A 25,793-nucleotide genomic window follows, 5' to 3' on the forward strand; every position below is an offset into this window, starting at 1 on the left:
TGCAACTAGAGCAAGCCCTTCCTGAAAGCCGCTAGAGCAGGACTTCACTGTCGGCTCCCCACACTCCCCTGTGCTCGCTGCCCACGGAGGAGTATCCAAGACTGGCCCCAAGCGCTCCCTGCACCCCTCTGACGTCCGGCGGCAGTGTGGTCACACATCCCCTGAGCCCTCCTGGAGTGACCGCAACGCTCCGCCGCTCTGGCGAGACAGGAGCATATCTAACTCCCCTCTGGGATGACAAGGAAAGGCCTGCCACCCAGCCCCCAGGGGTTTGACACCCACGTCCCACTGAAAAGGCCGGGTCTGAAGGTGCGGTGACGCGCCCAGCACCGTGAAGGCTTTCCCGCAACACCACGGAGAAGCAGCGAGTCCAAGAGTCTGCAAATAGGCAACGATTTCCAGCTTGCCTTCTGCCATGGCTCTCCCAGCTGGGGCACACACTGCCTGGCTTTGGCTTGAACTTTATTAGCCTAACGGAGGCTATGGGTTCATGTCCCCTAATGGCCTCGTGGACTCTCGCATTAGGAGGAACTGCTGGCATTTCCACAGTCACAGAAGGGGAGCGTGGCCCTAGGACCACAGAATTACTCCTCTGGGTGGGCCACCTTGCCAAGGACAGGCCAGAAACAGCGTGGCTGCGAGGTGCATCTGCGCCAGAAGGCAGGAGGAAGACCACGGGGTCATGGGGCTGCCTGCGGTCTCTGCCACGAGGGCCACGTGCCTGCCAGGCACGCTCCTGCCTCGGGGCCTTTGCACATGCCGCCCTCCGTTGGGAATGCCTTCCCCTCAGCTGCCTGACTTGCTTCCTCTCCCCTTCACACCTGCTCAGATGTGGCGTTCCTGCCCGGACTATCCCACGTAAACCGACAACTGGCCGTCCCTCCCCTGCCCGTGTCTTTCCACAGATGCCACAGATAGCATGCCTTGCGCTGGATACACAGGCCTCGGGTCAGCAGAGACCCTGCGGAATCCTTAGCACCTGGGACTGTCTGGGAGACACCATAAGAAATTGTTCCACAAAAGGACAGCTCGCTTTCCCTCGACGTGTCCCCACCCCGGGCTCTGGCGTCCAGCAGGTCGCAGAGAGGCCCTCTCCCTCCCAGGTGATTCCTGTGCTCATTCCCAAGGGCATGGGACCCGGACTTACGGGGTCACCCGCAGCAGCCAATAGGCAGCGAATGAGACAGGCGCAGGCCTGGCCTTCCCGGACCTAGTCCTAGTCCAGCGGGGTGGGCAGGGGGAGGTGTCAGCGAGGGGCCACGGACAGAGCTGTGTCATGGGAGGAACATGCTGTGGGGCCGAGAGCTGGGTTTGGAAGCAGCAAGGCTGGAAGGGAACCCTCCAGAGAGGGGCCAGCCGGGCCTGGCTGCGGGAGCGGAGGCCGGGCAGCTGACTGTGCGCCGCGGTGAGCGGGGGTTGGGGGAGCCTGTGGATCCTGTTTGGGCTTTGTTCTCAGGGCTTGGGGAGCCCTGGGGCTCTGAGGGCTTGTGTAGGGAGCAGATAAGGGGGACGGGGTGAGGCTTTCAGAGATAACCCCCCCCCCGCTCCCAGCCATCAGCATCTCATGGGGACAGCGGCAGGTTCCTGCTCTGGGGACACAGAGGGAGTGTGCTGGTCACCCTGCCCTCGCCCCTCTGTGCCCGTCTTAGGCCCATGGAGGGCGGGTTTTGGGGCAGACCTTGCTCTAAACCTGGGGACAGGGCTGGGGCCCCAGGCTGGTGGCGGGTGCAGGTGAACCACTGTCCCGACCCCACCAGCAGCCAGTGGCGTCCACCGCGTCCCGACTGTGGAGGTGCTGGGGTGGGCGTGACTCGGGACCCCTGCAGCAGGCCTGTCTGCACCTGGGTCCTCCCCACTGGCTTGCGTCATATGTATGTAATTTACCTCATAAATTATATAATCTATATATAATCTATATAATCTACCTCGTCCGGCTGGGATGTTCCTGTTACCCGGGAAGCTACCTTGAACCCCGCAACAACAGAAGTAAAAAGGAACACGTATGAACGCACCCGTCCACGCGGTTTGTACGTGAAAAACTGCGTAACACACGTGAAGCTGTGCTGTGTGAGCACACCCTCGTCTAGCATCTACGCTGGCATCTGCTCGTGCGTCTACACTGTACTCGTATCCATATCTGCTCCGCATCCACGCCACGTCACCTCCCTCTGCGAACCGGCCCAAGGCCCCCCGGCAGCGGCTGCCCCAGAGCCCTCCCCACACCCGGCAGGACCTGCACAGCCCTGAGTCCAGAGTCCACCATGCAAAGTGGACACCAAGGTGGGGGACGTTCCGGTCCCACCCATGGTCACAGCACCGGGGCCCGAGCACAGCTGGGCACTGGGGTCTCCCCATGCTGACACTCCTCTTCAAAGGTCCCAGAGGGCTCCTGTCCATGCTAACACCGCCTCCCCTGCCCCGTCGGCCACGCAGGTGAGAGCCGCCCTTCCCCACCTCCCAGCACCAACACCAGCAGCGGCTGCTGGCTGTCACCTGCGGGCCGGGGGTGCTCTGCCTTTCTCTGTCACCCATGTGTTTGCCACGCATCAACCCCACTTCTGGACGTCACAGTGCAGACACCCCCTCCCTGCGGTCGCCTCTGCTGGGCGCCCCCTTCCCAGCAGGGCGTCCCTGTGCCACGGTTCCCCAACACGCCTCACTCCACCTGTCCTCTGGGAGAGCCTCCCTCATGGGACGCAGCTCCTCCCCCGTTCCCTGACCTGCCGGATTCTCAGGGACAACGTGCTGTCACGGTGACATCCAGGGACAGCTCCTCCCCGCCCTCCTGCCGGGCTCCGCTCAGCTCCGTCGGGCTCCCAGGGGTCACTGGTTCCTGGCATCGTGGACCCCTGGTCTTGGGAGAACCACATCACACCGGTGTGGGGAGCTCAGCCTGCCCTCCCCGCTTCCTCTGGGGATGGGTTTGTCCAAGCCCCGGCCCCTGTGTGACCTCACGCCTGGACCTCTCCGCTCTGTTTCTCCCTCCCTGTCCTGTCCCCCAGGCCAGCTTCTGCCCGAACCCGCAGGCGCCTCGGAAGCCACAGCCCTTGCCGGTCCTCCTCCCACCGCAGGCTGACATTCCCTGCCTGGCCCGCTGGGCTGGCTTGACCCCCCTCTACCCCCGGGGAGGGCCCTGGAGGGGGCTCTGCTCCGAGCAGGGGGGATCCTCAGGGTCGCGCAGACCCTCCTGCCCTCAACCCAGCTGGGCTTGCCTTGGAAAGAGAGAGGGGAGCAGAACGTTCTAGGAGCGTCCTGCGGCCCTGCAACCCTAGCTGGATGGGGCCTCCCCAGCGCTGTCTCCCGCCCCACAGCTCCCTGGGCTCCCACTCCCCCTACCCGGCCGTAGCCGCAGGGGACAGCCGCAGCCCGGCTCCCTGGCCCCCTTGGAGTCTGCCGCGCGTTCCGACGGCTCCTAGGACCCCCTGTGTGTGCGCGCAGACCCGCGGCGGCCTCCCCGGGGCTCCCAGCCCGGAGCACGGCCCACACTGAGCTCGCTCCCCACGCGAGGATGGGGATCGTTAGTGAAGGATCCGTGTTCGATGACCAGCACAGTTGAGAAAAGTCAGCGTACGAAAAAACCTGCCGGCGTAGCCTCCTGCTTCCGTTTCTAACAGGCATGATTGAAGGTTGACTCTAAATTTTCTATTTAAAATTAGTCTGTGTCAGAGAATCAAAGAGAACGGCAAACATTTCTGAAATGCTTCGGAGAATCTGAGGTGTGGTAGACGTTCCAGGGATCAGATACGCTAGAACTTTCCAAGCACCTGGGGTGAGGGGATTTCTGCTGTGATATCAGACCTTCCAAGGGCTCCAGCAGGAGAGTAAACAGATTATATCTGTAAGTGTCATTTTAAAAGATCCAAGGGAATTTAATTAACTCAAGGCAGAAATGGAACTGATTGTTGTTTAACGGCATTTAATCTGTTCAACCCGAGTTAATCAAACATTAATCAGAGGGAAAGGGGAGGTGAGTGTTCTTACCGGATTAGATTTATAACTGTAATCATCGGGGTCCCGAGGTTTAACTTAAGAGCTTAGAGCAAATAGGTTTAGAAACGTGTGACTGCTACAGACTGTGTGGCAAGTTTTCAAGCCCAGCCTTCCTCTCCGCGAGTCAAGACTCCAGAAGCAAAGACAAACAACGCCCCCCAGAAGCCCAAACCAGCCGGAGTGCAGCCCCCCGAGCCCCAGCCAGGCCCCCCACCCTGGCTCTGCTCCTGGGCATTTGCGGGGTGCCGGCGCCCTGCCCCCCACCGGGTGTACCCCTCCGGGGTGGAGCCCAGGGGTCGGCGTTTTAAGGAAGCCTCTGGAGGCTGGAGGTGCAGCCCGGGCCCCCGCCCCTGCCCACTGACAGCCGTCCGGTCGTCTGGTCCCCGAGTCAGAGTCGCAGACCCTCGAGGGCCTCCTGTCCCGGCTGGGCCCCAAGTGAAGTTTAGAGAATCGCGGCCGCCGGGCTGTGGCTTCACGGCGCCAAGCACAGCAGGCCCCGAGGTGGACACTGTGGCCCCTGAGAGGGGATCCGGATCCCAAGGCCCACAAGCAGAGCCACTCCACAGTCCAGACCCGCGACCGAGTTAACCAGCAGCGCCGAGGAAGGGGTCTGCGCCCTGGGGGAGAGCGGTGGGGTGGGAAGTGGGGGGCAGCGGGGGGTGGAGGCTGGTCACTGAGGGCCCAGCCCGTCCCCAGAAGCCGCGCTGGTTTTCAGGAGTGACGGCCTGGGCGCTGCAGGTCCCACGACTGTGGAAAGCCAGCCACCCGGCCTCACCGGGGACACCAGCCTTCGAGCGCGCTGTGCACTCCAAATTAAAACCCTGATTCATTACTTTTCAGACTGAAACGCAGCACTGAACCGTTTTTTTCTTGAAGCAGAGGAGAGTCAGAGCCCATGTCAGGCCCCATGGTGGGGAGGGACCCGGCCTCTGCAGGCACCGGGCTCCGGGGACAGCCGGTGTCTCCATCGCCACAGGGACCTCTCCACCTGCCCAGCTGCTCAGGCCAACTACTAGCAAGGCAGCTCTGACCGCCCTGAGCGCCCACCCCACCCCCAAGCAAACCCGGGGGGCGCTTCCTCAAGAATGCACCAGACCATGCAGGATCTCACCTCCCCGGTCCTCACCACCTCACCTCTCTGCATCGCTCCAGAAGCCCTCATTCCCTCCACCCTGGAGTCCCAGGGGCCAGAGGAGCCCAGAAACACGGAAGCCAAGCCTGTCTCAGAGCCACCAATGCCTCCTGGCTTCCTCAGAGCAGAAGCTGACTCTCTCCTCCTCCGCCCTTCCCCTCAGCTCCAGCTGTGCATGTGTGTTTGCTTCCTGAGCGCATCAGCATGCTCCTGCCCCAGGGCCTTTGTACCAGCCATTCTATCTGCCGGAAACACCCTTCCCTTCCCCTGATCATCCAAGCTCCCTCGTGGCACCTGGAGGTCTCTCTATAAATGTCCCTTCTTGGGGGGAGGCTTCCCTGACTGCCACCTCTAAAATTGCCGCCACCTCTGCACTCCTGCCCCTCGCTGCCTCCTTTCTCCGTTTGGTGCTTCTCGCTAAATGACACACTTTCTCTTCTCACCTCCTCGCTGGAAGGTGAGCTGCAGGGAAACAGGATCTACGCCATCTGTTCCCTCCGTAGCCGGAGGCGGGCGCACAGCCGGTGCTCACAGAGCTGGTGAGGCTCAGCTCCCTGCAGGCACCGTGAGCTCCGGGGAGGAGGGTCTCGCCCAGCGCCGGCAGGGAGCTGGCTCTCTGAGCACTTCCGATCTCCAAAGCCGCCTGCTCAGATCTGTCAAGTGCTGGTTCTGAGGGCTGTCCGGGCCGCTGCCCCTGAAGGGGACCTGTGTTCCCGCCACCGACATTCCCAAAGGCCTGAGCGACAAAGTGCCCTCCCTGGGGGCTAGGTTGGACCTCAGCTTCGGGCACCCAAGAGAGAAGAGCTCTGCCACCCCAGAGACCCTGATTTGCAACCAAGATTCTTCCAGAACTTTCTATTAGTTCTCCCCAGGTGAGGAAGTTTGAAACCAGGAGGGGCCCCTGGGGTGCCGGGAAGAGGGTGGGAGGGGTGGGGGCCAGGGCCCATAGATCTCGGCTGGTGGCCTCCCTCGGAGGTGCCCCTGGCCATGCAGCCCCATGCTCTCCCCCGTGGGGCCCCAGGGGCCCAGTCCTGCCTGGGGCCTTTGCACGAGCTGCCTCCACGCCCACCGGGAGCAGCCATGGGGCCTCCAGTGCCCACGACCCACACCGGCACCCCTGCCTTCCATGTCCAGCTGAGATGAACCCAGACCCTGTGCACGGCAGGGGGGACAGCTCGAGGGCCGTGGTCCCACGGCGGACACTCGGTTCCCTGAGCCGAAGGAGCAGCTTGGAATGTTTCCAACCTCCCCGCAGCGCCGTGAGCGCCCGAGAGCGAGTGGCGTTTGCAGTGGAGCAAACACAGCACGGTGTCCCACGCAGTGTGGCTCCTCACGCCAACTCCACGGGCTGCCCCTAACCGGTCTGCACACCTGTTCCCTGGACAGGTCGGGGGCCCCGTGCGGCACCACTTACCCTCATGCCCAGCTCGATGTTCTCGCCGCCGTACACCTCCATGCCCGGGTCCAGCAGCCCGATGTCCGCGAAGTACTCCCGGTCCACCACGAACGAGCAGCCGATCATGGCGGGGGTCCTGGCAGGGGCAGAGACCGCTGTGAGCAGTGACAGGCATGCGGCCCCGAGCCCCGATCTGCTGCGGTGCTGGACATGGAACAGGCCAGCAGCTGGACAGCCCGGGACTCAGGATAGTGGCTTCTCACTTCCCAGACCCAGGCGGGCCCCCCTTGGGGTCATGCTTGTCCCCTTCAGAGCCCAGGAACGCTCCCAGCACAGGCCAAGTCCGAAGGCTAAGTGAAGAGCATCAGTGGACGATGAAAACCAGCACTCGACTCGGGCAAGGTAGCGTAGGGGATTTTATAGACACTAGTTTACTGAGCGAGTTGTTTGACTGTCCTGAACATCATTTCCCAAGCCCGAGTCACCTGCTTTCCTCCTTCATTATTTTGTCCGTTCTCTATGCCAGAACTCAGGGCAGCACTGGGCCGTGGCATAGGTTGTGCACTGCTCCGTGCTAAGGAACCTCACTGATATCAGGCTCTTTCTGAATGACACACCTTGAAGTTGTAGAATGCACAACCCGTGCAGCTGTAGACCACAGACTGCCATCTGTTCTATTATTTCTATAATTATCCACACCCACACATTTAAAAACTGTCAATCTTGCCTCGTCTGCAGAAATTCTATCTGTGGAATCAAGCATCTCTGTGCTACTTACATTCTCTCTAGTATGCCTCACAAATCTACCGGGGTTATGGGTCCCGAGGAAGTGGTCTTACAGAGCACCGTGAGTAGAGCGGGCACGGTGAGCCAGCATCACCGGGTCTGCTATCACGCAGTCATTCGCTCTTCATTCAATCACTAACGGAGGGAACAGTGAGCAAGTCCCAGGCAGTAAGGATAAAAAGAGAGTGCACAGTCTAGATGGCGCAAGGAAGCAGGACCTCTAGGCTTTGATGAAAGATTTTTGCCTCAAAACACAGACGAGGCCCATCAGCTTGTAGGCTGAGGGGCTGGTGTCTTCCAGGCCCTGTCAGGAGGCAGCAAAGGCCTTCCGGTGTCTGCAAAGGCCCTGGGGCCGCTCCAGAGCCAAGCTGCTCCCTCCTCTTGCTGCTGCTCCTGCAGAGACGTCCCTCCTCACTAAAAACAACAGGGAAGCAGGGTCTCCATCACAACTCAGAGAAGCTTTTCTGCTCAGCGAGTGGCAAGTCGGAAGTAAACGCCCATCAGTTTAACAGAGGTCAGTTAACAGAGGTGTTAAAAAACAATTATCCTTTTTTTTTTTTTAATTTTATTTATTTGTAAGAGAGAGAGAGTGAGAGCGAGCACAGGCAGACAGAGTGGAAGGAAGAGTCAGAGGGAGAAGCAGGCTCCCTGCGGAGCAAGGAGCCCGATGTGGGACTCGATCCCAGGACGCTGGGATCATGACCTGAGCCGAAGGCAGCTGCTTAACCAACTGAGCCACCCAGGCGTCCCAACAATTATCCTTTTATTTGTGCGAGGAGTCGATTTGCTTTGTCACTAGATTTTGGTCACAAATCTAACGGTAACGAAATTTTAATGCTGCTTTTGACTTTTATTTTTTTTAATTTTATATATATATATATATTTTAAGATTTTATTTATTTATTTTACAGAGCGAGGGAGACCACAAGTAGACAGAGAGGCAGGCAGAGGTGGGGGGAACAGGCTCCCCGCTGAGCAGGGAGCCCGATGCGGGGCTCGATCCCAGGACCCTGGGATCATGACCTGAGCCGAAGGCAGAGGCTTAACCCACTGAGCCACCCAGGCGCCCCCACTGCTTTTGACTTAATAGCAAGGGTTTGCCGGGTGAAGTTACAATGCACCGACGCATCACAGACACTTGTCTCGTTTTCTTCAGGGCAGCGAAAATCTCCGTATGGGCTCTCGTGAATTAGAGTGCCAGATTCCCTGCCGAGTCTGTCGTAGCTGGTAATGATTTTTTTATTATTGCTCAGAATTCCAAAATAAACAGAAAATAAACGCACGAGGTGACGGGAGTGGAACCAGCGGCTGCGGAGTTTGCCGGCGTGAGGAGATCGTGCGGTGATCACAGAACACAGCAAGCCTCGGGCTGCTTTGGCTGAGGGGCTTCTGGGTCCCGGAGGAGATGTCGTCCAGGGGCACCCTTACCTTGGGCTGTTGTGTGACACGCACGGCCCACAGCTGGGGCCCCACTGAGGCTCCTGCCTCGTAACAGACACACAGACATGCACAGACGTGCAGACGCACGCTCCCAAGCCACGGGACTCCGGAGCCCTATGCGGGGGTGCTGATGGAATGAAGACCCCCAAACGTGCCCTTTGGCCTCCGGGAGACCAACAGGGGTCGGGGTGAGCCCGCTCAGGCATCGAGAGGCCACATGCTCAGCGAGCGAGCACGGGGACGGCACCCAGGGTAACGCACGCATGCGGGCACACGGAGCACGAGGGCCCCGCCTGCGCGCATTCCATGCGGGTGTGTGCAGGAACCGGTGTGCATGGGACCGGCCCTCTCGGGAAAGTCTGAAGCAACCGCTGCAAGGCCAGAAGCACCCCATGTGCCGCGAGAGGTGTCGAGAGCAGGGGGGGCCCGGGGGGCTCTGAGCCCGTGGGCCGTGTGGCCTTCCCGGCGCTTGGCTCCTTCGCCCACACCCCGCGGGCCGGACGCCGCCTCCCTCCAGCTGCCCCGCCTGCCAACACCGACTGTAGAAGGTGTCTGGAGCCTGGGAGCCTCGGCGAGGACTGCTGTCGCCCACCCCACCATGGGCGTCTGTCTTGGGCACTAAGCTGGCGTGGTCTGCGGAAAGCGGCAGCACGGAGGAGGTCAGCTTGGAGGCCGTCCGCCTGGATGCTGCCATGAACTCGGGGCGGGGCCGTCCGCCTGGATGCTGCCATGAACTCGGGGGACGGAACCAGCCACCCAGCCTGCGGCAGCAGGGACCGCCAGCGCCCCTGCACGCACCTCTCAGAAGACAAGTGAGAAAGTCAGAGGGTTAAACAGTCACTGTTCTTCCACGGGGATTGGAGAAGCGTCCTGTGTAGGCCCGGGAGTGCATCTGTGTCTGTGCACGGATGTGTGTCTGCACACGTGTGCGTGTGGTGTGTGTGGTGTGTGTGCGAGTGTGTCTGTGTGTGCAAGCAACTTTACGTACGTGTGTGGTTGGTGCGTGCAGCTGTGAGTGTGTCTATCAGTGTGCAGGGTATGTGTGTGCATGTGAGATTCGGGCCCTCGCCCCGCACACACCTGGCTGTGGGAGGGGCCCGACAGCCGAACCCAGAGGGCTCCTTCCTGCGGGCCTGTCCTGGGCCCCTGGGCCTGCGGGAAGCCAGGTCATGCCCACAGGGCCCTCACCGTCCCCCGCATGCATAGGTGGAACTCTGCCCTGGTCCTGGGGACGGGAGCTCCAGCCCTGGCCACGGGCTCACGGCCACGGGACGCACGCGGGTTCCTGCACGCGGCCCCACGAGCCGCGCCCTGGGACGTGAGGCGGCAGCCAGGCTGACGCGCTTCCCCCACGTCCACTCTCCCTCCTCCTTGAGCTTCAAGTACAATGAACAGCAAGAAAATTTCCTCCAGTAAATCTTCACACGCCTGCCTCTCGGGCCTGGCTCTGATGGGCAGACATGTCCTCAGGAAGGCCAGCGGCTCTTCCCATCAGCGACGTCGGCGGCAGGGACAGTTCTCAGACCGCTTTCCAGAAGAGACCGCATGGACCCGCATTCACCCTCCGCTGGGCTCGGGGAAGCGATCCGTCCAGTCGGGGTGGGTCGTACGACCTCCAAGAGATCCTTCTGCTGGGAGCCAGGCACAGCCGGTCTCTGCCCCGTGGGCAGCGGTAGGAAGCCGTGTGCGGGTGGGGGGGTCCGAGGGGATCCTCTCGGTGAGGACAGGGTGGGGGCAAAGGGCTTCAAAGCTGCTCCGCGGCCTGGCTCAGCCGAGGGCTCAGTACTGCAGCGCGCCTCCAGCCACGCGAGAACTGGGGGAACAGCCCAGGGACCCACTATCCCCACCACCATGGTCCTGAGCAAAGCCCCCGTTCCCCGACATCTGCGGGGAGTCCCGCGGGACACGGGGTCTCCAGGAATTAAGTGCAGCTCCAAGCTGGCATGCAGCGCCCTGAAAGCCGGTCGTGTCTCCTTCCTGCGCCCCTCGCCGGCCTAGCCCGACTGTCCTGAGTCTCACCCCTGTTGTTACATGGACGACGGTTGGTCCCTTCGGCTCCACGACGGGCGCTGGCAGCCGGGCCCAGGCCGCTCAGCCTCCCGCTCACACCTGCTGGACGTGTGCGGCGTTTCTAAGACTGGGAACGGTGCGGCCACGGTGAGTGTCCACGGGGGTCTCTGCGTGGACACAGGCTTCCCGAGCTTCCAGGCCGACAGCTGCAGGACGGCGCGCCGAGCGGGACGTGGCTGCACCTTTAGGAGAAACCGCCAAACCCGTCTTCCGAAGCGGTGTTGCCAGTCCTGCCTTGGGGCTCGTGGGGGAGCTCAGCAGCGCCCAGCGCGGCCCTCCCCACGGCCCCGGGCACCTCCCTGCGGTCCCTCCTGGCGGAGGCCGGCGTCTCCGTGACCTGCGGGCCTCTCCATCTCCTTTGGCAGCGCGTCTGTCTAAAGGCTTCGCCCGTGTTTGATTTGGAGTTTGGGCCTCGGGGTTTTCAGAAGCTCTCAGGTAGGGCCACTGACAAGGGGAGTTTGAGACAAGACCCCGTCTGGCTAGAAAATCCTGCTTCCCAGGCGGCTCGGGGCGTCCAGAGTTTGCCAAAAATTTCAGGTGCTTCCCCTCGGGCTGTCTTCACTGAGTCCTGCGACGGGAAACACTGGGCCCCGGTTTTGTGGACGAGGCATCGAGTGCATCTTGAATGAAGAAAAATTCCTTTCAAACCGCTGCTGCTTGCTCCGAGCAAGCCTGGGGGCCCGCTGGCCCGCCTCTGGGCACGGGTGGCCCTGTGTCCCGCGTCCCCTGCAGAGGCCCCAGAGCCCCAGTTCCTGCTCCTTCGGCTCTCGGGAGCACCGTGGCCGTCTCTGAGGACGCGGCCGCTGGGACAGGGCCAGGCCCCAGGGGGTGCTGCTCTCCAGGTCCTGGGAATTACTGCTCCGGGCAGCTCTCTGTGTCGACAACACTATTTTCCTCAAAATCCACGAGATGCTGGGTTCTGGCCGAGCTGTTCATCCCCAGGGTCCGTGGAACTCACAGTGGGTTGTCCCGGCGGCTCTCGGCCCGCAGCGGCTGCTGCTTGGAAGCCCCGGCAAGGCCCTCCTGGGGGAGAGGCTTTCAAAGGCCTCGGTGGCTGCCTGGCACAGTGGGCCGTTTCGGCGGGGTTTGGGCAGGGACATGCCAGTTTGAACAGAGTGGGGGGCGGGTGACTCCCAGCCCCGTAAGTCTCGAGCCCCTGTGGGGGGCCCCCGGAGGTCAGTGGGTGACAGGCACCCCCAGGACCGAGTTAGGGAGCCTGGATTCCCAGGGCTCCGGCAATGGGGGAGGGGCTGCCGAGGGCAGAGCGAGCTGCGGATGGACACGGCTGAACAGGAGGCAGCGGCTCTGGGGCGACGGGGCACTGGGGGCTGCAGCCGTGGGAGGCCGGAGCCTGCTCAGACGCGGCCCTGCTCAGCTCCGGCCCGTGGCCGCCTTGTCAGAGTGCGGGCCGCCCACCTCCCGAAAAGTGTGGGATCTGTGTATTCTCAACATGGAAAACTCTCTGTTTTCATGTTTAGGAATCGATTTAAATAAAGACACGCGTCTGAGGACAGCTGCGGGGTCCCTGTCTGCAGCCCTGCTGGCCTGCCGCCCGCGCCCGCTGCCCGCGCTCCGTGCCTGGCTCTCCTGGTGTCTCTGCCCGGCTCCCTCTCCCTCTCCCGCCGTCCTGCCGTGTCTCTTTCACTGGTTCCTCCTTTCTGCCCCTCGCCTCTGTCTCCCTCCGGTTCCCGCCCACCCCCACGCCCACAGCAGCCCCCTGCGCCCCCCACCACCGCAACCCCGCGGCAGCCCCCGCAACCCCCCCATGGCAGTTCCCCTCCTGGTCCCGGCTCCGGCGCCCCTGCCCCCTCCCCCAGCAGCCCCTGTGGCCCCCACGAGTCCCAGCTCCTGCCCCCCCCCACCGCCCCCGTGGCAGCCTCGCCCCCCCCCCAACATGGGCTCACCTGATGGGTGCGGCCTCGTCGCCACGGTCCAGCCAGTCCTGGGGCGGGATGATGTACATGCACCAGAGGCCCCAGTTGTAGCCGTGGGCCGCGCTGGCGTACTGCTGCACCTCAAACGTGTCGTATTTGATGTTGTCGATGGCCGGCAGGACGATGCGCCGCCGGTCCTCCTGGATGCGAGCGAGCGCCGGCTCCGCCCTGCAGGGAGGCGTGTGCCTGTGCGGGGGGCCGCGGCGCCGGGACCCCCAGCTGGCACCTGAAGACGGGTCCGCCACCCACAGGCAGGGGGACGTGGTCAGGCCCGCCCGCCCGCTAGACGGCAGCCCGCTGCGGGGCAAGGGCGTCGGCCCTGGGAGCCCAGGGGCGTCTGGCCGCAGACCTGCCTTGCCTGGGGCCTCGACCTCACCTTCCTGCCCTGACCCCACCAACACCTGTCTGACCCCAAGGACCTGAAGGCCACCTGGGCTCCGGTCCGTGACACCCCCTGAAAGGCAGCCCGCAGACTCTGCCACGGGCCTGGTTCACGGGCCTGGTTCACGGGCCTGGTTCGCGGCTCCAGGTCCGGCTCCAGATCCGGCTCCTGATCCTTCCGCTCTGCTCCTGTGAGAGGTATACGCACAAGCCCTAATCTAAGGACCGACTATGTGCCACACCCTGGTCTAACAAACTGGAATATATCCATGCCTCCCAGAGCTTATGGTCTGTTGCGAGGATGAGACAGGCTATTGGCCACTGTTGTGCAGTGTGCAACCGACGCAACAGTGCGCAGTGGTCCTGAGAGGGTAGGGGGCGGACATCAACATATAAGGGAAGGTACAAGAAGGTGACAGGTATTGTGTAGGAAAGAGAACAAGGTAAGGCTGACTTGGGGGTTCCAGTTTAAAATAGGGAGTCAGTGTAGGTTGCCCTGGGCTAGGAGCGGGAGGGGCGTGATGGGTGTCGGAGGGATGGGTGAGGGCACGGGCAGCACCGAGGCCCTGGGATGTGAGCCTGGAGTGGAGAAGCGGGGCAGCATATGCAGTAAAGCCAGAGAGCAGAGGGACCCGAGGACCTGGGCCCTTGGGTGACCTCTCTGGCCAGCAGCGTGAGTTGCAGACTGTGGGGAGTCCCTGGGGAAGCAGGGACTTGGACGTGATGCTTCTTCAGCAAGGACAAGCACGAGACAGCGCCAGAAGCCGGGGCTCTGAGCCGGAGTTCAGCTGTGGCCATGGGCGGCCCGCTGCCTGGGGCCCGGGCCAGGAGCTTCAGGGAGGGCCGGAAGGGCCAGGGCGCCAGCCCCGGGTGCGGCCGCTTGTGGGGCAGGTCCTCTGGTCCCACCTGGCGACACCGGCCACACGGCCTGTCCTCTTTCCCATCCTGCTGAGCGACAGCCTGGTACTTACCTGCCTTCCAGCTTTGCGACGAGGATTAATTAATTACTGTTAGCAAAGCGCCCAGAGATGAAGAACCCTCTGCAAATGCCACATCTGCTAACAAGGCAGCGTCTTTGTGGAGGCCACTCCGGGGGGGGGGCGCTATTTGCAGACGGATAACTGGGTTTTCGGTTGTGAAAATTAAAGTTACACTGATTTAAATTGCATTTGAAGTGACTGACTTGTAGCTCTCCCAGATGGCTTCCAAATGCCCACGGGAGCTCATGATATGGTAGAGGGAGGAACAGCTACCAAGTATGGTTGTGCAGTGTTCAACCTACACGACCCCGTGGAGTGACCCTGGTGGGGGCAGGCAGTGGTCCGTAATGAACGATAGAAGGTGATACACATTGTGGGAGAAGAAGGGCTGTCTCACGAGGGCAGCAGAGCGGAGAGAAAAAGGGCCCTCGGAGGGGAGGTCAAGCAGAAGAAACTCGCATCTCTGCCAAACGTGCGGGAACAGAACCAGCCCTGGTGACAAAAGCATGGTCCTGGGGCAGCTGAGACGCTACAGGAGAGCAGAAGGAGGAGCCTCCACTGGCCTAGGAGATGCCAAGCCCCTGCTGGGGCCGTTGGCGGCTGGCGGGAAACCACGACCTTGGAGACCCTGGGACGCCAGACCCTCGCAGACCAGTTGGGGACACAGAGCCACGCATAGCACCGGTCCAGCCCAGCCGCGCAGACTCAGACTGCACCCAGCCTACGGGTCCCCAGTCAGCACGGCCACCACCGACCCCTCATTTCTTGCGGCTGGTATCCCAGGGAATGTCGTAGGTCAGGCTTCGCAGTGTTTGAAAATACGCGTGGGGAGATTTGATACATAAATCGTGAGTTTTAGTTTCTACCGAAATAGGGCAAGCCGCCGCCGTGGGCCAACTTCTCCCTGCGGCTCAGCGGGTGGGCACCACGGGCAGCCTCTGTTTGCTGCTGCCCCTGCAGGACCCCCACCGAAGGTTTAACCTCGATCACATCACCCTAAATCCAACAACAAGGACCTTCTTGAGAAGCAGAAGAGGAAAGTCATGGACACACGGGGAGAAGCCGTAGGAGGACAGAGGCCATGGGGCTGCGGCCACAGCCCAAGGACACCATGGACCCTGGAGGCTGCAGGAGACGAGGAAGGACCCCTCCTCCCCAGGCGCCTTGGCTGACCCCTGTGTCCCCTCAGTGGACTTCAGGCCCCAGAATGGAGAGTTTCTGTTGTTCAAAGCCTCCTGGCTTCTGTGGCCCGGACCCCAGGACACCGAGACGCATGGTCAAACCTCCCTCTGCCCGTGGGCCACTCCTGTGGGCACATCCTGTGTCCAAAGCGTTCCCTGGGCTCCCAGGCCACCTCAAACCAGGCCGGCCCCTGGGGGCTGGTCTGCCATCCCAGGGAAGTTCTGATCTGACCCCAAGGCCCGGAGCCAGACGCCCGCGGGGGGCTCCTGGACGGCACTCACACAGTCTTGGCAGCAGCCCCCACCCCGGGCACACGTCCAGCATCCCACCTGAACAGGGGAGACGGGCGCACCTCCCCCGCTCGCCCCCCGCCTCCCCTGCCTGTGCCGTGCTGACATGTCGTGCTGACACGCTGGACATCCCACCGTGACTGTTCCCTACATAGGGTGTCCCCGCGGGATCACTGCCCCCGCCCCCTCCCCCAGCCACGATAAAGCCCTCTCTCGTCTGCCCAGGGCACCCCCACATGCCGTCATCAGAGAGGCTAAGGGACCCGCTTGCTGTTGTCCAGAAAACTCCGAAGCACGTCCAGCTATTTGCTCAAGATGTCCTCAGTCACCTGCCCTGCGGACACCAGCACACCCCCTGCCTGGGGACAGTGGGGTCTGGACAGAGGCAGCAGGAGCAGCCCTGGGTCTGACACCCCTGGGCCCGGGCCTCCCCCTGGACTGGGGATGACTCGCTAGGCTGCAAACACTGTTTTTAAGGCTGCTGCAGAGCTGCACCAGGCTTCTGGGTGACCCATGCTGCAGACCCGAGGCCCCACAGACCTGCGCTTCTGGCCACCCCTCAGGGGCTGCTGGGGCTGCTGGCCGGGAGGCCTCACGGAGCACCAGGCCGGCAGAGCAAGCACGAGCCCAGGGAGAGCGCCCCAGCCTCCATGCCGGGGTGCGGGGTCACACCTGCTCCTGACCCCCCGTGCAGCCCCGCCGCTCCCTGGCCACGTGCCCCTGCAGGTGTCTGTTAGAGGCCTGCTTCCCACCTGCATGGTGCACAAGAGGGCTCCCCAGGACAAGAAACTGCTTCCAACTGGTGCTCGGGGCTTGGGCTGCTGACAGGGCACCGGGTCCCCACGGGCGGCGCAAGCACACAGCTGTGTGTGCCCGTGCTCTCTGTGCGCGGTGACCCGCCAGGTGCATGGCGTCCTGCCATTGGCGCCTCACGAGCGGCTTTCGGCCCGGGGGCTGGACCTGGATGCCCCGGCCCCCAGGCTCCTGTTCTGCCGGCCCCCCAGGGAGTGCCCTCAGCATGCCCCCGGCCCTGCCCCCACACCCCGCTCTCACCAGCCTGTGCCGAACTCCACGTGGGCATCAAAGAAGCCCACCACAGGGGCCGTGGCCGCCTTCCAGCCCTGCAGCCGCGCCCGGATCAGGCCTTCCCGACGGCTGTTGCGCACGATCTTCACCAGGCCCGGGTACCGCCTGTTGACGTACTGGTCCAGGCTGGCCTTGAGCTCCGCTGCAGGGGACACAGAATCGCCTCAGCAACCCACGCCCCGGGAGGGCCCCGAGGTCGCCCCAGGTCAGCGTGGGCAGGCTGGGGTGCTGTGTGCCCCAGGCCCATCATCCACGGCCGCTGAAGGGCACCCGCGGCGGCCGGATGTGCTTCGGGGGCCGGGGATACCGTGGGGCTCGCCCTCCCGTGCAGGCACAATAGGCAAATACCAGCAAACGGACTGATTGGACTGAGGCGCGTGTCACGGGGACAGGCGCCCCCGGGGGCTGGGTGCCTCCCCAACGAAGAGGAAGGAAGGCCTCGCACGGACCGTGGGCGAGGACACAGGTCGGCCCACACTGGGCGGTGTTCAGCCGTGACGCCCGCTACTACACTCATGCGCCCTGAGGACGGACGCTGTGGGACCCCAGTTCCCCGAGGCCCCAACAGGCACCTCCTCCGGAGAGATGGCCGAACCTGGCTTGGGGCCCCGCAGTGTAGACAAGGAGCCGGCCCTGGGTTGGACGCAGCACCTCCTGCCCTTGGAGGGCTCCAAAGGTGTCCCCCAAATTTCTTCCACTTCCCTCCCTCCAGAGGTGCAGAGGAGAGCCTGCGTGATGAGCCCATGGGACCTCAGTCTCGGGGCCACCCATGGTGGGTTCAGACTCCTGGCTCAGTCAGTGCCCAGGCGTCTCTGGACCCCCAGAGCTTTGAGCCCTCTGTGCCCGGCGGGCATGGGATACTTACGGGGTCCCCGCTGTGCGTGCCAGCCCAGCTCCCCCACCAGCAGACCCTCACTGGAGCCCACACCCCCCTCACAGGCAAGAGGCAGGAGGTATGATCAGCAGATAGGGAACTCAGCCTGCCTGGGCTCTTCTGGGCAACATCTGTAGGGCACGAATAGAGCCCCCACTTTAAGGTCAGCCACAGTCTCAGAACGGGATGAGTTTCAGCGTAGGGTGTTTGTGGATGTAACTGGTTAAGGATCTTGAGGACAAATCCTCCTGGACTTCCGGTGGGCCTCGTCCAGTGACAGGTGTCGGTACAAGAGGAGACACACAGGGGGAGGCTGCGTGAAGATGAGGCAGAGGGGGAGGGACGCAGCTCCAGCCAGGGCACGAGGGACACCAGCCATCCCCAGAGCCAGGAGAGGCGGGGAGGACTCGGTCCTGGAGCCCGTGGGGTGTACAGCCCGGCCCACCCTGACTCCAGGCTTCCGGCCCCCAGCTCCAGGCTGCTTGCGCTGTTGGGGTCCCCCACTCACCGCTGTCGCTGTTGTCGTCCACCAGGATGACCTCCTTGAGGAGCCGCGAGGGCGTGCGGTTCACCACACTGTGCACGGAGCGCAGGATGACGGAGAGGGCCTCGTTGACAAAGATGAAGACCACAGAGATCTGGGGTAGGTCAGTGGCATGGGTCATCTGTCTGCACCTGCGGGAGACACAGTCTGTGGTCGGTGGTCAGCGTGGGGTGTGCCTGCTCAGCCGCTTCTCAATCTGATACCGAATGGAAGAGCAACAAGACCGTGGGGGAAGCCCCAGACTCAGTGATGACGTCCGTCCGAAGCCACAGGCTCCAGTGCTCTGAGTCTCAGCCCGCTGTGTCCAGGCTGAAAGTCAGGGAATGGCAGTCATGTCAGGTCGTGGCCCAGTGGTGGGCGGGGCGCAGCCCTGAGCCCAATGCCATCGACACCCGGTTCCAACTGCAGGGGGTGTGCAGTGGGGGGTTGTGGGAGCAGCGTCCACAGTGAACCCTGTACCTTGAGTGTGGTGCGGAAAGTGGAACCCGGGTAGCTGGCGATGGGCTGAGCAGGGCCTGGCCAATGGCAGTGGAGGGTCACTGAAGTGGACATGAAATCTGCAGGGACGGCCTCATCATCGGGGCTGAAGGTAATAGCCCCGGCCCAACCTAAGGACTGAGGAGCACAAGTGGGGGAACGTGTGGTTTTCCCAGGGGTCTTGATACAGGGGCTGGGTGCAGGGCGAGGGACATCTGGCTCCTCGATCTGATTAAATGATACACATTTGCTAAGGGGCCTACAGAAGGCAACGGGCTGTTGGGGTAATAACGTGGTGGAATGAATTCACCAGGAGCCAAGGGAGACAGACAGGAACTAACTTAGCAAACGGTCAAAAATAACGTGATGGAAAAAAGAGGAAACAAGAGCAAAGGAAACAGATACACGTGGAGGAGCCCAGTCATGTCCATTTGCTGCCACAATAAATGTAAACGCACCAAATCTCTCCTTAAGATGGCAGAGGCCACTCAGCTGGACACAGGCGCTCGCACACTCACTCATGCACATTCTCACACTGACCGCATTGACACGAGTTCTCACACTGACTCACACATTCACATACTCACACGTTCTTATACCTACTCACACTCACACATGTTCTTACACTGACACATACGCTTTCAAAGGACTCCTACTACATTCTCACACGCTCATACACGCTCTCACACTGACTCACACACCCTCACACTGACTCACACTCACAACGCTCTCACATTGACTCATGCTCACACATATTCTCACGCTAACTTACACACACACGTTTTCACATCGACACACACACATTCTCACACGTTTTCACATTGACTCACACTCACATTCATTCTCACACTGACTCATACTCATACACAACCCTGCTCAAAAGGGCCACCTTCCCTCCTATGGAGTGGGTACAGCCAGGGTTTGAACCTGAGCCAGCAGCTGTGCCCAAGGCCAGGGGGCACCCTAGCTCCGGCAGGAGAGCACCGGTGACCCCTCCTAGCCCACAGCACACTAGCATCTCTGCGCTTACCACAGCGCACAGACAAGAACAGTGGACATGGCAGCATGACTTTGCAGAGGAAGGGGCAGAGGCAGTGACCACACAGGGTCATGGGTGGGGACCCTGGGGCTGTCTCTAGACCAGGCAGCCAGGGAGGAGACTTGAGTAGCTGGGCAGTGAGGTGAGCCCTGGCCTGCTCAGCTTGGCTGCAGAACAAACACCACAGACATGGCGGCCTAAGCCACACATGTGTGCTCACGGTCTGGAGTCCAGATCCAGGGCAGTGCGTCTGGCTCCTCCCGAGGCTTCCCCTCAGCAGGCAGACACGGTCTTCCCACCTTCCCACCATGTCTCAGCGGCTGTGCCCTGTGTGTGTCTGCACCCTGCTCTGCTCTCCGTGGGGACTCAGCCATAGGGGACAGGCCCACCTGGGAGACCCCACTTCACCTGTCAGCTCTGTAAGGCCCTGCCTCCACACGGTCACATCCAGAGGTGCTGGGGGTCAGGGCTCCCAGGTATGAACTTGAGGGACACAGTTAGCCAGTAACGAACCCCACCGGGAAGAACCAACATGTGTGGGGGGAACAGGGAGGTACCAGCAAGTGGGGTGCACTGGGTGCGCTGGCGAGGCGGGCTGTGGAGGGCAGCGAGCCCCTGCCCCAGGGGACACTCAGTGCCCCTTTCCGCCCTCCACACTGTGCACACACGCACCGCCGGCCTCCCCCGCAGCTCTGGCCACGAGTCCCAGGACTGATTACGGCGTGGCATCGGAGGAGGCAGCAGCAGGACACGGGGGCCCCTGCGAGGGGGCTGTTCTCACGACCTTCCACGGGGTGTAGACGCTCCTGCCGGCCACCTGCACTTCACCCTGGGGTCATGGAAGCCGCTCACCTTAGAACACGCCGCCCTCACTGGATGGAAAATGCTGTCTGCGCAGGCTCACGCCCCTGGGGGTTCCTGACACAGACACTCCGGGGAGAGCACAAGACCCCCGGGAATGCAGGGCCATAGAACCTTCCAGATACACTCTCCATCCTCTGCTCCGCGGGTACATCAGGCAGGAACAAGGCAAGTGCTGCGGGGGAGTCACTGGCTGGCCTCCGGGAGAAGTCCAGGCTGAGACTTTGGCCCAGGGGCTCAGAGGACATGGGCAGGACCACGGGCTCTTCTTGCTCCACAGCTTCGTGGGGCTGAGAGATGCTCTGGGGAGCACAGTCCGGTTCCCAGCACAGGTGGGAAAGCCCCCCTGACTCCTTGGCTCTGATTGGGCGGCACGCGATGCCTTGGACCATCACCGTGGCGGAGGAGACAGGACGCTCTGATTGGCTTACATTTGGATTGTCACTTCTTGAGTCCCAACCATATGGAACTCACAGGAGAGGCAGGACCCAGGCTGGGAGTCCGCAGGGAGCTGACGTCGGGGCACCCCTCCCCGGGCCCGGATGACATGCCCCGAGTGTCTAACTGACACAGCAGGGTGGTGTTCCCCGCTCAGCTCTCCACGGCCTGGACACACGTCTCACTGGGGTAGGTCGGTTCCCGGAATCACGCAAGCCCAGTCTATTCCACGAATTTAGTGCTGAGAGCCTGGATTCCGTGCTGGGCCCTCTGTGCCGTGGCGGCCCCCGGATAACCTCTCTGCCTTTCCGCCTCTGCCTTAGAAGTCACGGCCAGGAAGGAATTCTTCACACGAAGTGATGTTCCTTCTTGAGGTGTTTCTCACTTAGTTCCTCCAACAAGAATGAGTCTAGAAAATCCACAGGGTCATGTCTCTTATGAGACCTGGTGCTGTCCAGACAGCCTTTGTAAGAACAGCGTGACCGTGGTCACGATGATTGCAAAGCACGGGACAGATTACCTTGGAGCTTGGCAAACAGACACATGTAATCTCGAAGTGACAGAGTAAGCAGACTCCGACGCCGTGCCTGGGCTGTCCCCTCCCTGAGCCCAGTAACACCCAAGTGTGTCTGGGTGCGGCTGTGTGGGGACAGTCCGGAGGGAGCACAGTGGGGACACAGCCCAGGAGGGCACGGCTGTGGGGACACACTGGGGGAAGGGCCTGGGGGGTCATGACTGAAGGACAGTCTGGGGGTCACAGGTATGATAATAACAAAGCAGATGCTGGTTTCTGTGTCGCCGCGCTGTGGAGCTGGGGTCTGGGGCGGCCGGGGGCTGGGATGCCGGCAGCCGGGCCCTTCTGCCTCGTCACTGTGCTGAGTGTGGGGTGGTCCCCAAGCCCGCACGCACCGGCAGCCCCAGTGCCATGGCAGGAAGCAGGAAGGGGGGAAAGGTCCTGCCGTCCCCGCCCGGCACACGCTCCCCAAGTCCACATACGTCCCACTGACCACGGCTTCGCCCAGCCACGTCTGGGGTTCCGTTAAGGAGGAAGAAAGGGAGAGAAGATGGGCGGGGTGCCTGGGGCCAAAGGGCTGCGGCCACTGGCCAGGACGCGGCCCCTGTGGGAACGGCGGGCTCCGTGCAGGGCAGCGCCAGCCTTAGCCCCACACAGCGCGGGAATGTCAGCGCGGCTCGGGGCTCCTTCCCACCTCCACACTGGGGGGCCGGGGTGCTCCCCACATGAGCCCCACTCACAGCACAGAGCCCTAGGGATGCTGGGGTCCGTGGCACCTCACTCATCAGCGAGGGTCTCCTGCCCTCGCCAGCCCCTCCCCGTGCTTGCCTGCCCCTTACAGCACCCCCTCAGGGCAGTCCAGGCTGAGTCCCCGTCACATAGCGGAGATGCTGGCCCCCCGAGGACCACAGGCAGGACACCGTGGGCCTGACCGCTGTCCTGTCCAGGGGCTCGAGCGGGCAGTGGGGAGCGGGCGCACAGACAGTCTGCTTTGGGCACCCCGGTCCACAGCCACGCAGTTCCACGGGCCGATCTCTGCAGGCATCGTACGGATGAGTGTGGCTGTCCGCCTCCTGTGGGACGCTTAAATTATCGCTTCTGAGAGCAGGGGCCTTTCCCGGGCACACCTGCTGGGCAGGGAGAGGCCGCCCTTGCCCGTGGCATTCATCTGCCCTGACCCCACTGGGAGCGTGTGTACTTCTAAGTTGCTGGAATTAGAAACGGCACAATGCATATGGTCCATTTTGTCCCAGTGCAATACTGCACTAAAATAGCCTCTTTGGGGAGCCTCCTACACTGTTGGTGGGAATGCAAGCTGGGGAAACCACTCTGGAAAACAGCATGGAGGTTCCTCAAAAAGTTGAAAATAGAGCTGCCCTATGACCCAGCAATTGCGCTATTGGGTATTTACCCTAAAGATACAAACGTAGTGATCCAAAGGGGCACGTGTACCTGAATGTTTATAGCAGCACTGTCCACAATAGCCAAACTATGGAAAGAACCTAGATGTCCATCAGCAGATGAATAGATCAAGAAGATGTGGTATATATACACAATGGAATACTACGCAGCCATCAAAAGAAATAAAATCTTGCCATTTGCAACAATGTGGATGGAACTAGAGGGTATTATGCTGAGTGAAATACGTCAATCAGAGAAAGACAATTATCATATGGTCTCCCTGATAGGAGGAATCTGAGAGGCAGGGCTGGGGGGCATGAGGGACAGGGAGGGACAAAATGCAACAAGATGGGACCGGGAGGGAGACAAACCATGAGACTCTTAATCTCGGGAAACAAACTGAGAGTTGCCGGAGGGGAGCGGGGGTGGCTGGTGATGGACACTGGGGACAGTGCGTGGTAGGGTGAGTGCTGTGCGTTGTGTAAGCCTGACGACTGGCAGCCCTGTGCCCCTGAAGCAAATAACACCTCGTATGTTAATAAGTTAGAAAAACAAACCCTCTTCTACTCATAATGCGATCCTTATCCCGTTAGAGAAAGTTTGTGCTCAGCCCAGGCAGACGGAAAAGGCTGTTATAAGGGAAGGCTCGTGCCTAACAAAAAGAGGAGAACCAGGCCCCACGGAAGGCAGCTTTCCTCCCAGCCTGCCTGGGTCACTTCCCTTCGGCTTCCCCAGGGGACAGGCCATGGGTGCTGGGGCTTAGTGTGGCCCTGCATCACCGGAGGTGGCGGCCCTCCCATCCGGCTCCCTCTGCCACGGGCTAAGTACCCGCTGCTGCCAGGCTGCGGCTGCCCTCGGGACTGCGCGGCACAGGGACCCAGCCCCTGCACGTCCACGCTCCCCACGGTGGCCATCGTGGCCCCCCGAGACCCCTGCCCTGTCTCTCACTCCACCCGAAGCCAGTTTGAGATGATCTGCCACGTGCGATAAAGGGGTCCTGACCCGGTGCCGGCCCTGGAGCGCACATCCCCAGTTCGCTGTGCGGCGGGAGGGCTCTGCCTGGACGCGCGGTGAGCTTCTCCCTCAGCAGACGGGACAGCCGGAACCAGCGGGCTCAGCACGGCGCTCATGGCCACGCATCTGACTGCCGCCTCGTCTCACAGAGGTTCTGTCCATGGGAGCTGGGGTTCCCTCGGCAACAGGGCTGTGTCCTGACCCTGCTCTCTGCCAGGACAGGCAGTCCCAGCTTGGGGCAGCAGCTCTGTGGGTGCAGGGAGAGGGCCACCCACCAACTTGTCCACTGAATTCTCAGCCAGCCCCCAGGATCTGAGAGGCCAGAGAGTGAGTGGACCGAATAGCACAAGCTCCTGAGAGAAGCAGACTAGCACCCCTGCCTCTCACAGCTCGCAGGCAGATGGGCAGACGGCCCAGGGCACACGAGGGAAGGTCTGTAGAGCTTTCCAGGAGAGGGTCCTCTGTTCTTAGGACACACAAGATGCAGACACGTATTTTTCTAGCCCCTTGGGAGGGTGTGAGAATGTGACACTGGGAGCTGCAGCAGCCACATTGTGACCATGAGGATGGGTGTGGCAGAGCAGAGAACTGGGGAGAGCCGGGGCCCTGACGCAGTCAGCCGCTGCAGTCAGGGTCCAGAGGCGTTCAACTGGCAGCTGGTTACAGGAGGTCAGGAACCCCTTCCTTGTGTAGCCACTTCTAGTTGAGGTGTGGGATTTTCATGTGACATTATTGTCACCCACAGAGAACATGCACTCTTTCTGTGGGACCCCAGTCCTCCCTGGGGTGTCATCTAGCCCATGTACCTCAAACACTGTGATGCGCGGTCTCAAATAGGGGCGGTAGCCACCATGCTTCCCAGAGGCCACAGCAGCAGGCCGCACCCCTGCATGCCTCGGCCGGGACCCTTCCACGGCAGCCAGCTCCCACCCACAGAGCGTGGTGAGGTGAAGCCACATGTCTCTGGGCAGAGTCACGGAGAGCAGGATCCTTTGTTTCCGGGGCCCTGAGGCACCACAGAGGCAACCCAACTGCCATACAGGGGTTCCCCGGTGGACAGCTGGGGTCGGCATCCACGCGTGCGACCACCCCAGGGCGACACCAGCCCTGTCTCTGCCCCGCCACGGAGCTCCCAGCCATGGAGGCCCCTGACATCACAGCCCCAGCTGAGTCCAGAAGGTCCCCACGCGACCCATCTGATTCCCGCCTCCACATCTGTGACACCCCGTGTCCATGCAGCTGCGGCGTGGGGGAGGGCTCAGCAGGCAGGCGCTGGCACACCGTGGGGGCGTCCTGCAGGTGCGCGGGGGGCCGCACGTGCGGCAGGTGCCGGCTGGCCGGGCAGCTGAGCTTGGTGCACGGCGACGCCGGCTCGGGCTCCGCGTCCCCCACCCACAGCCGGAGCCGCAGGCAATCCTCAACCGCAGGGACAGCTCTGAGAGGATTTATAAACCCACAGAGGAGCAGGGCTGGTTACGAGGCCCTGAAGAGCCTCTTCCAAGGTCTCGGTTAGAGCGCGTGGCAGGCACGTCCCTGCTGGCTCTCAGGAAACAGGGCCACGGCAGTGACACTAATGGAAATTTATGGGGACGCCCTTTGTGCCGCTGGAGGAATGAGCGCAGGACAGAGAGGCAGCACCCCTCCCGGGGGAGCGGCGGGCTTCGCCTGCCGACAGCGGGACACACATCTATCTCCCGTCAGGGGCGCCGGCCCTGGGGGCTGCGCCTTCTGGAGCCATGACAGATGTTTCTGGGAACGGCTGCCAGCGGGTTCTCAGAAGCATGTCACCCGGGGAGCGTTTCCACCTCCCTGAGGACGCCTTCCTGGGGCTGGCCCCTGCCTGCTCTGGGGGACACGCTCCCACCCTCACAGGAGCGTGCACACAAACACGGAGATCTTGGCAGGCAAGGCCACACCTCTGTGAGGCCTTCCCGCTGGCCAGGCGGCAGAGGGGGCCGAGGCAG

At 62.1% G+C, this 25,793-nt stretch overlaps 1 protein-coding gene across 3 annotated transcripts in view; it reads right to left on the bottom strand.

Moving 5' to 3' along the window:
- Nucleotides 1-25,793, bottom strand: part of GALNT9 (polypeptide N-acetylgalactosaminyltransferase 9) — a 73,091-nt gene that overhangs the window by 19,115 nt on the left and 28,183 nt on the right. For all 3 annotated transcript variants that reach the window (XM_004779569.3, XM_004779571.3, XM_004779570.3), the window contains 4 exons: nucleotides 18,050-18,216; nucleotides 16,635-16,809; nucleotides 12,719-12,916; nucleotides 6,537-6,654 (listed from right to left, as the gene is read on the bottom strand). In XM_004779569.3, coding sequence (XP_004779626.1) covers nucleotides 6,537-6,654; nucleotides 12,719-12,916; nucleotides 16,635-16,809; nucleotides 18,050-18,216 — 658 coding nt within the window. The remainder of the gene's footprint in view (nucleotides 1-6,536; nucleotides 6,655-12,718; nucleotides 12,917-16,634; nucleotides 16,810-18,049; nucleotides 18,217-25,793) is intronic.

This window comes from Mustela putorius, unplaced genomic scaffold (genome assembly GCF_011764305.1).
Source record: "Mustela putorius furo isolate JIRA1106 unplaced genomic scaffold, ASM1176430v1.1 tig00001433_pilon_pilon_pilon, whole genome shotgun sequence".
In the NCBI taxonomy this organism is placed as follows: domain Eukaryota; kingdom Metazoa; phylum Chordata; class Mammalia; order Carnivora; family Mustelidae; genus Mustela; species Mustela putorius.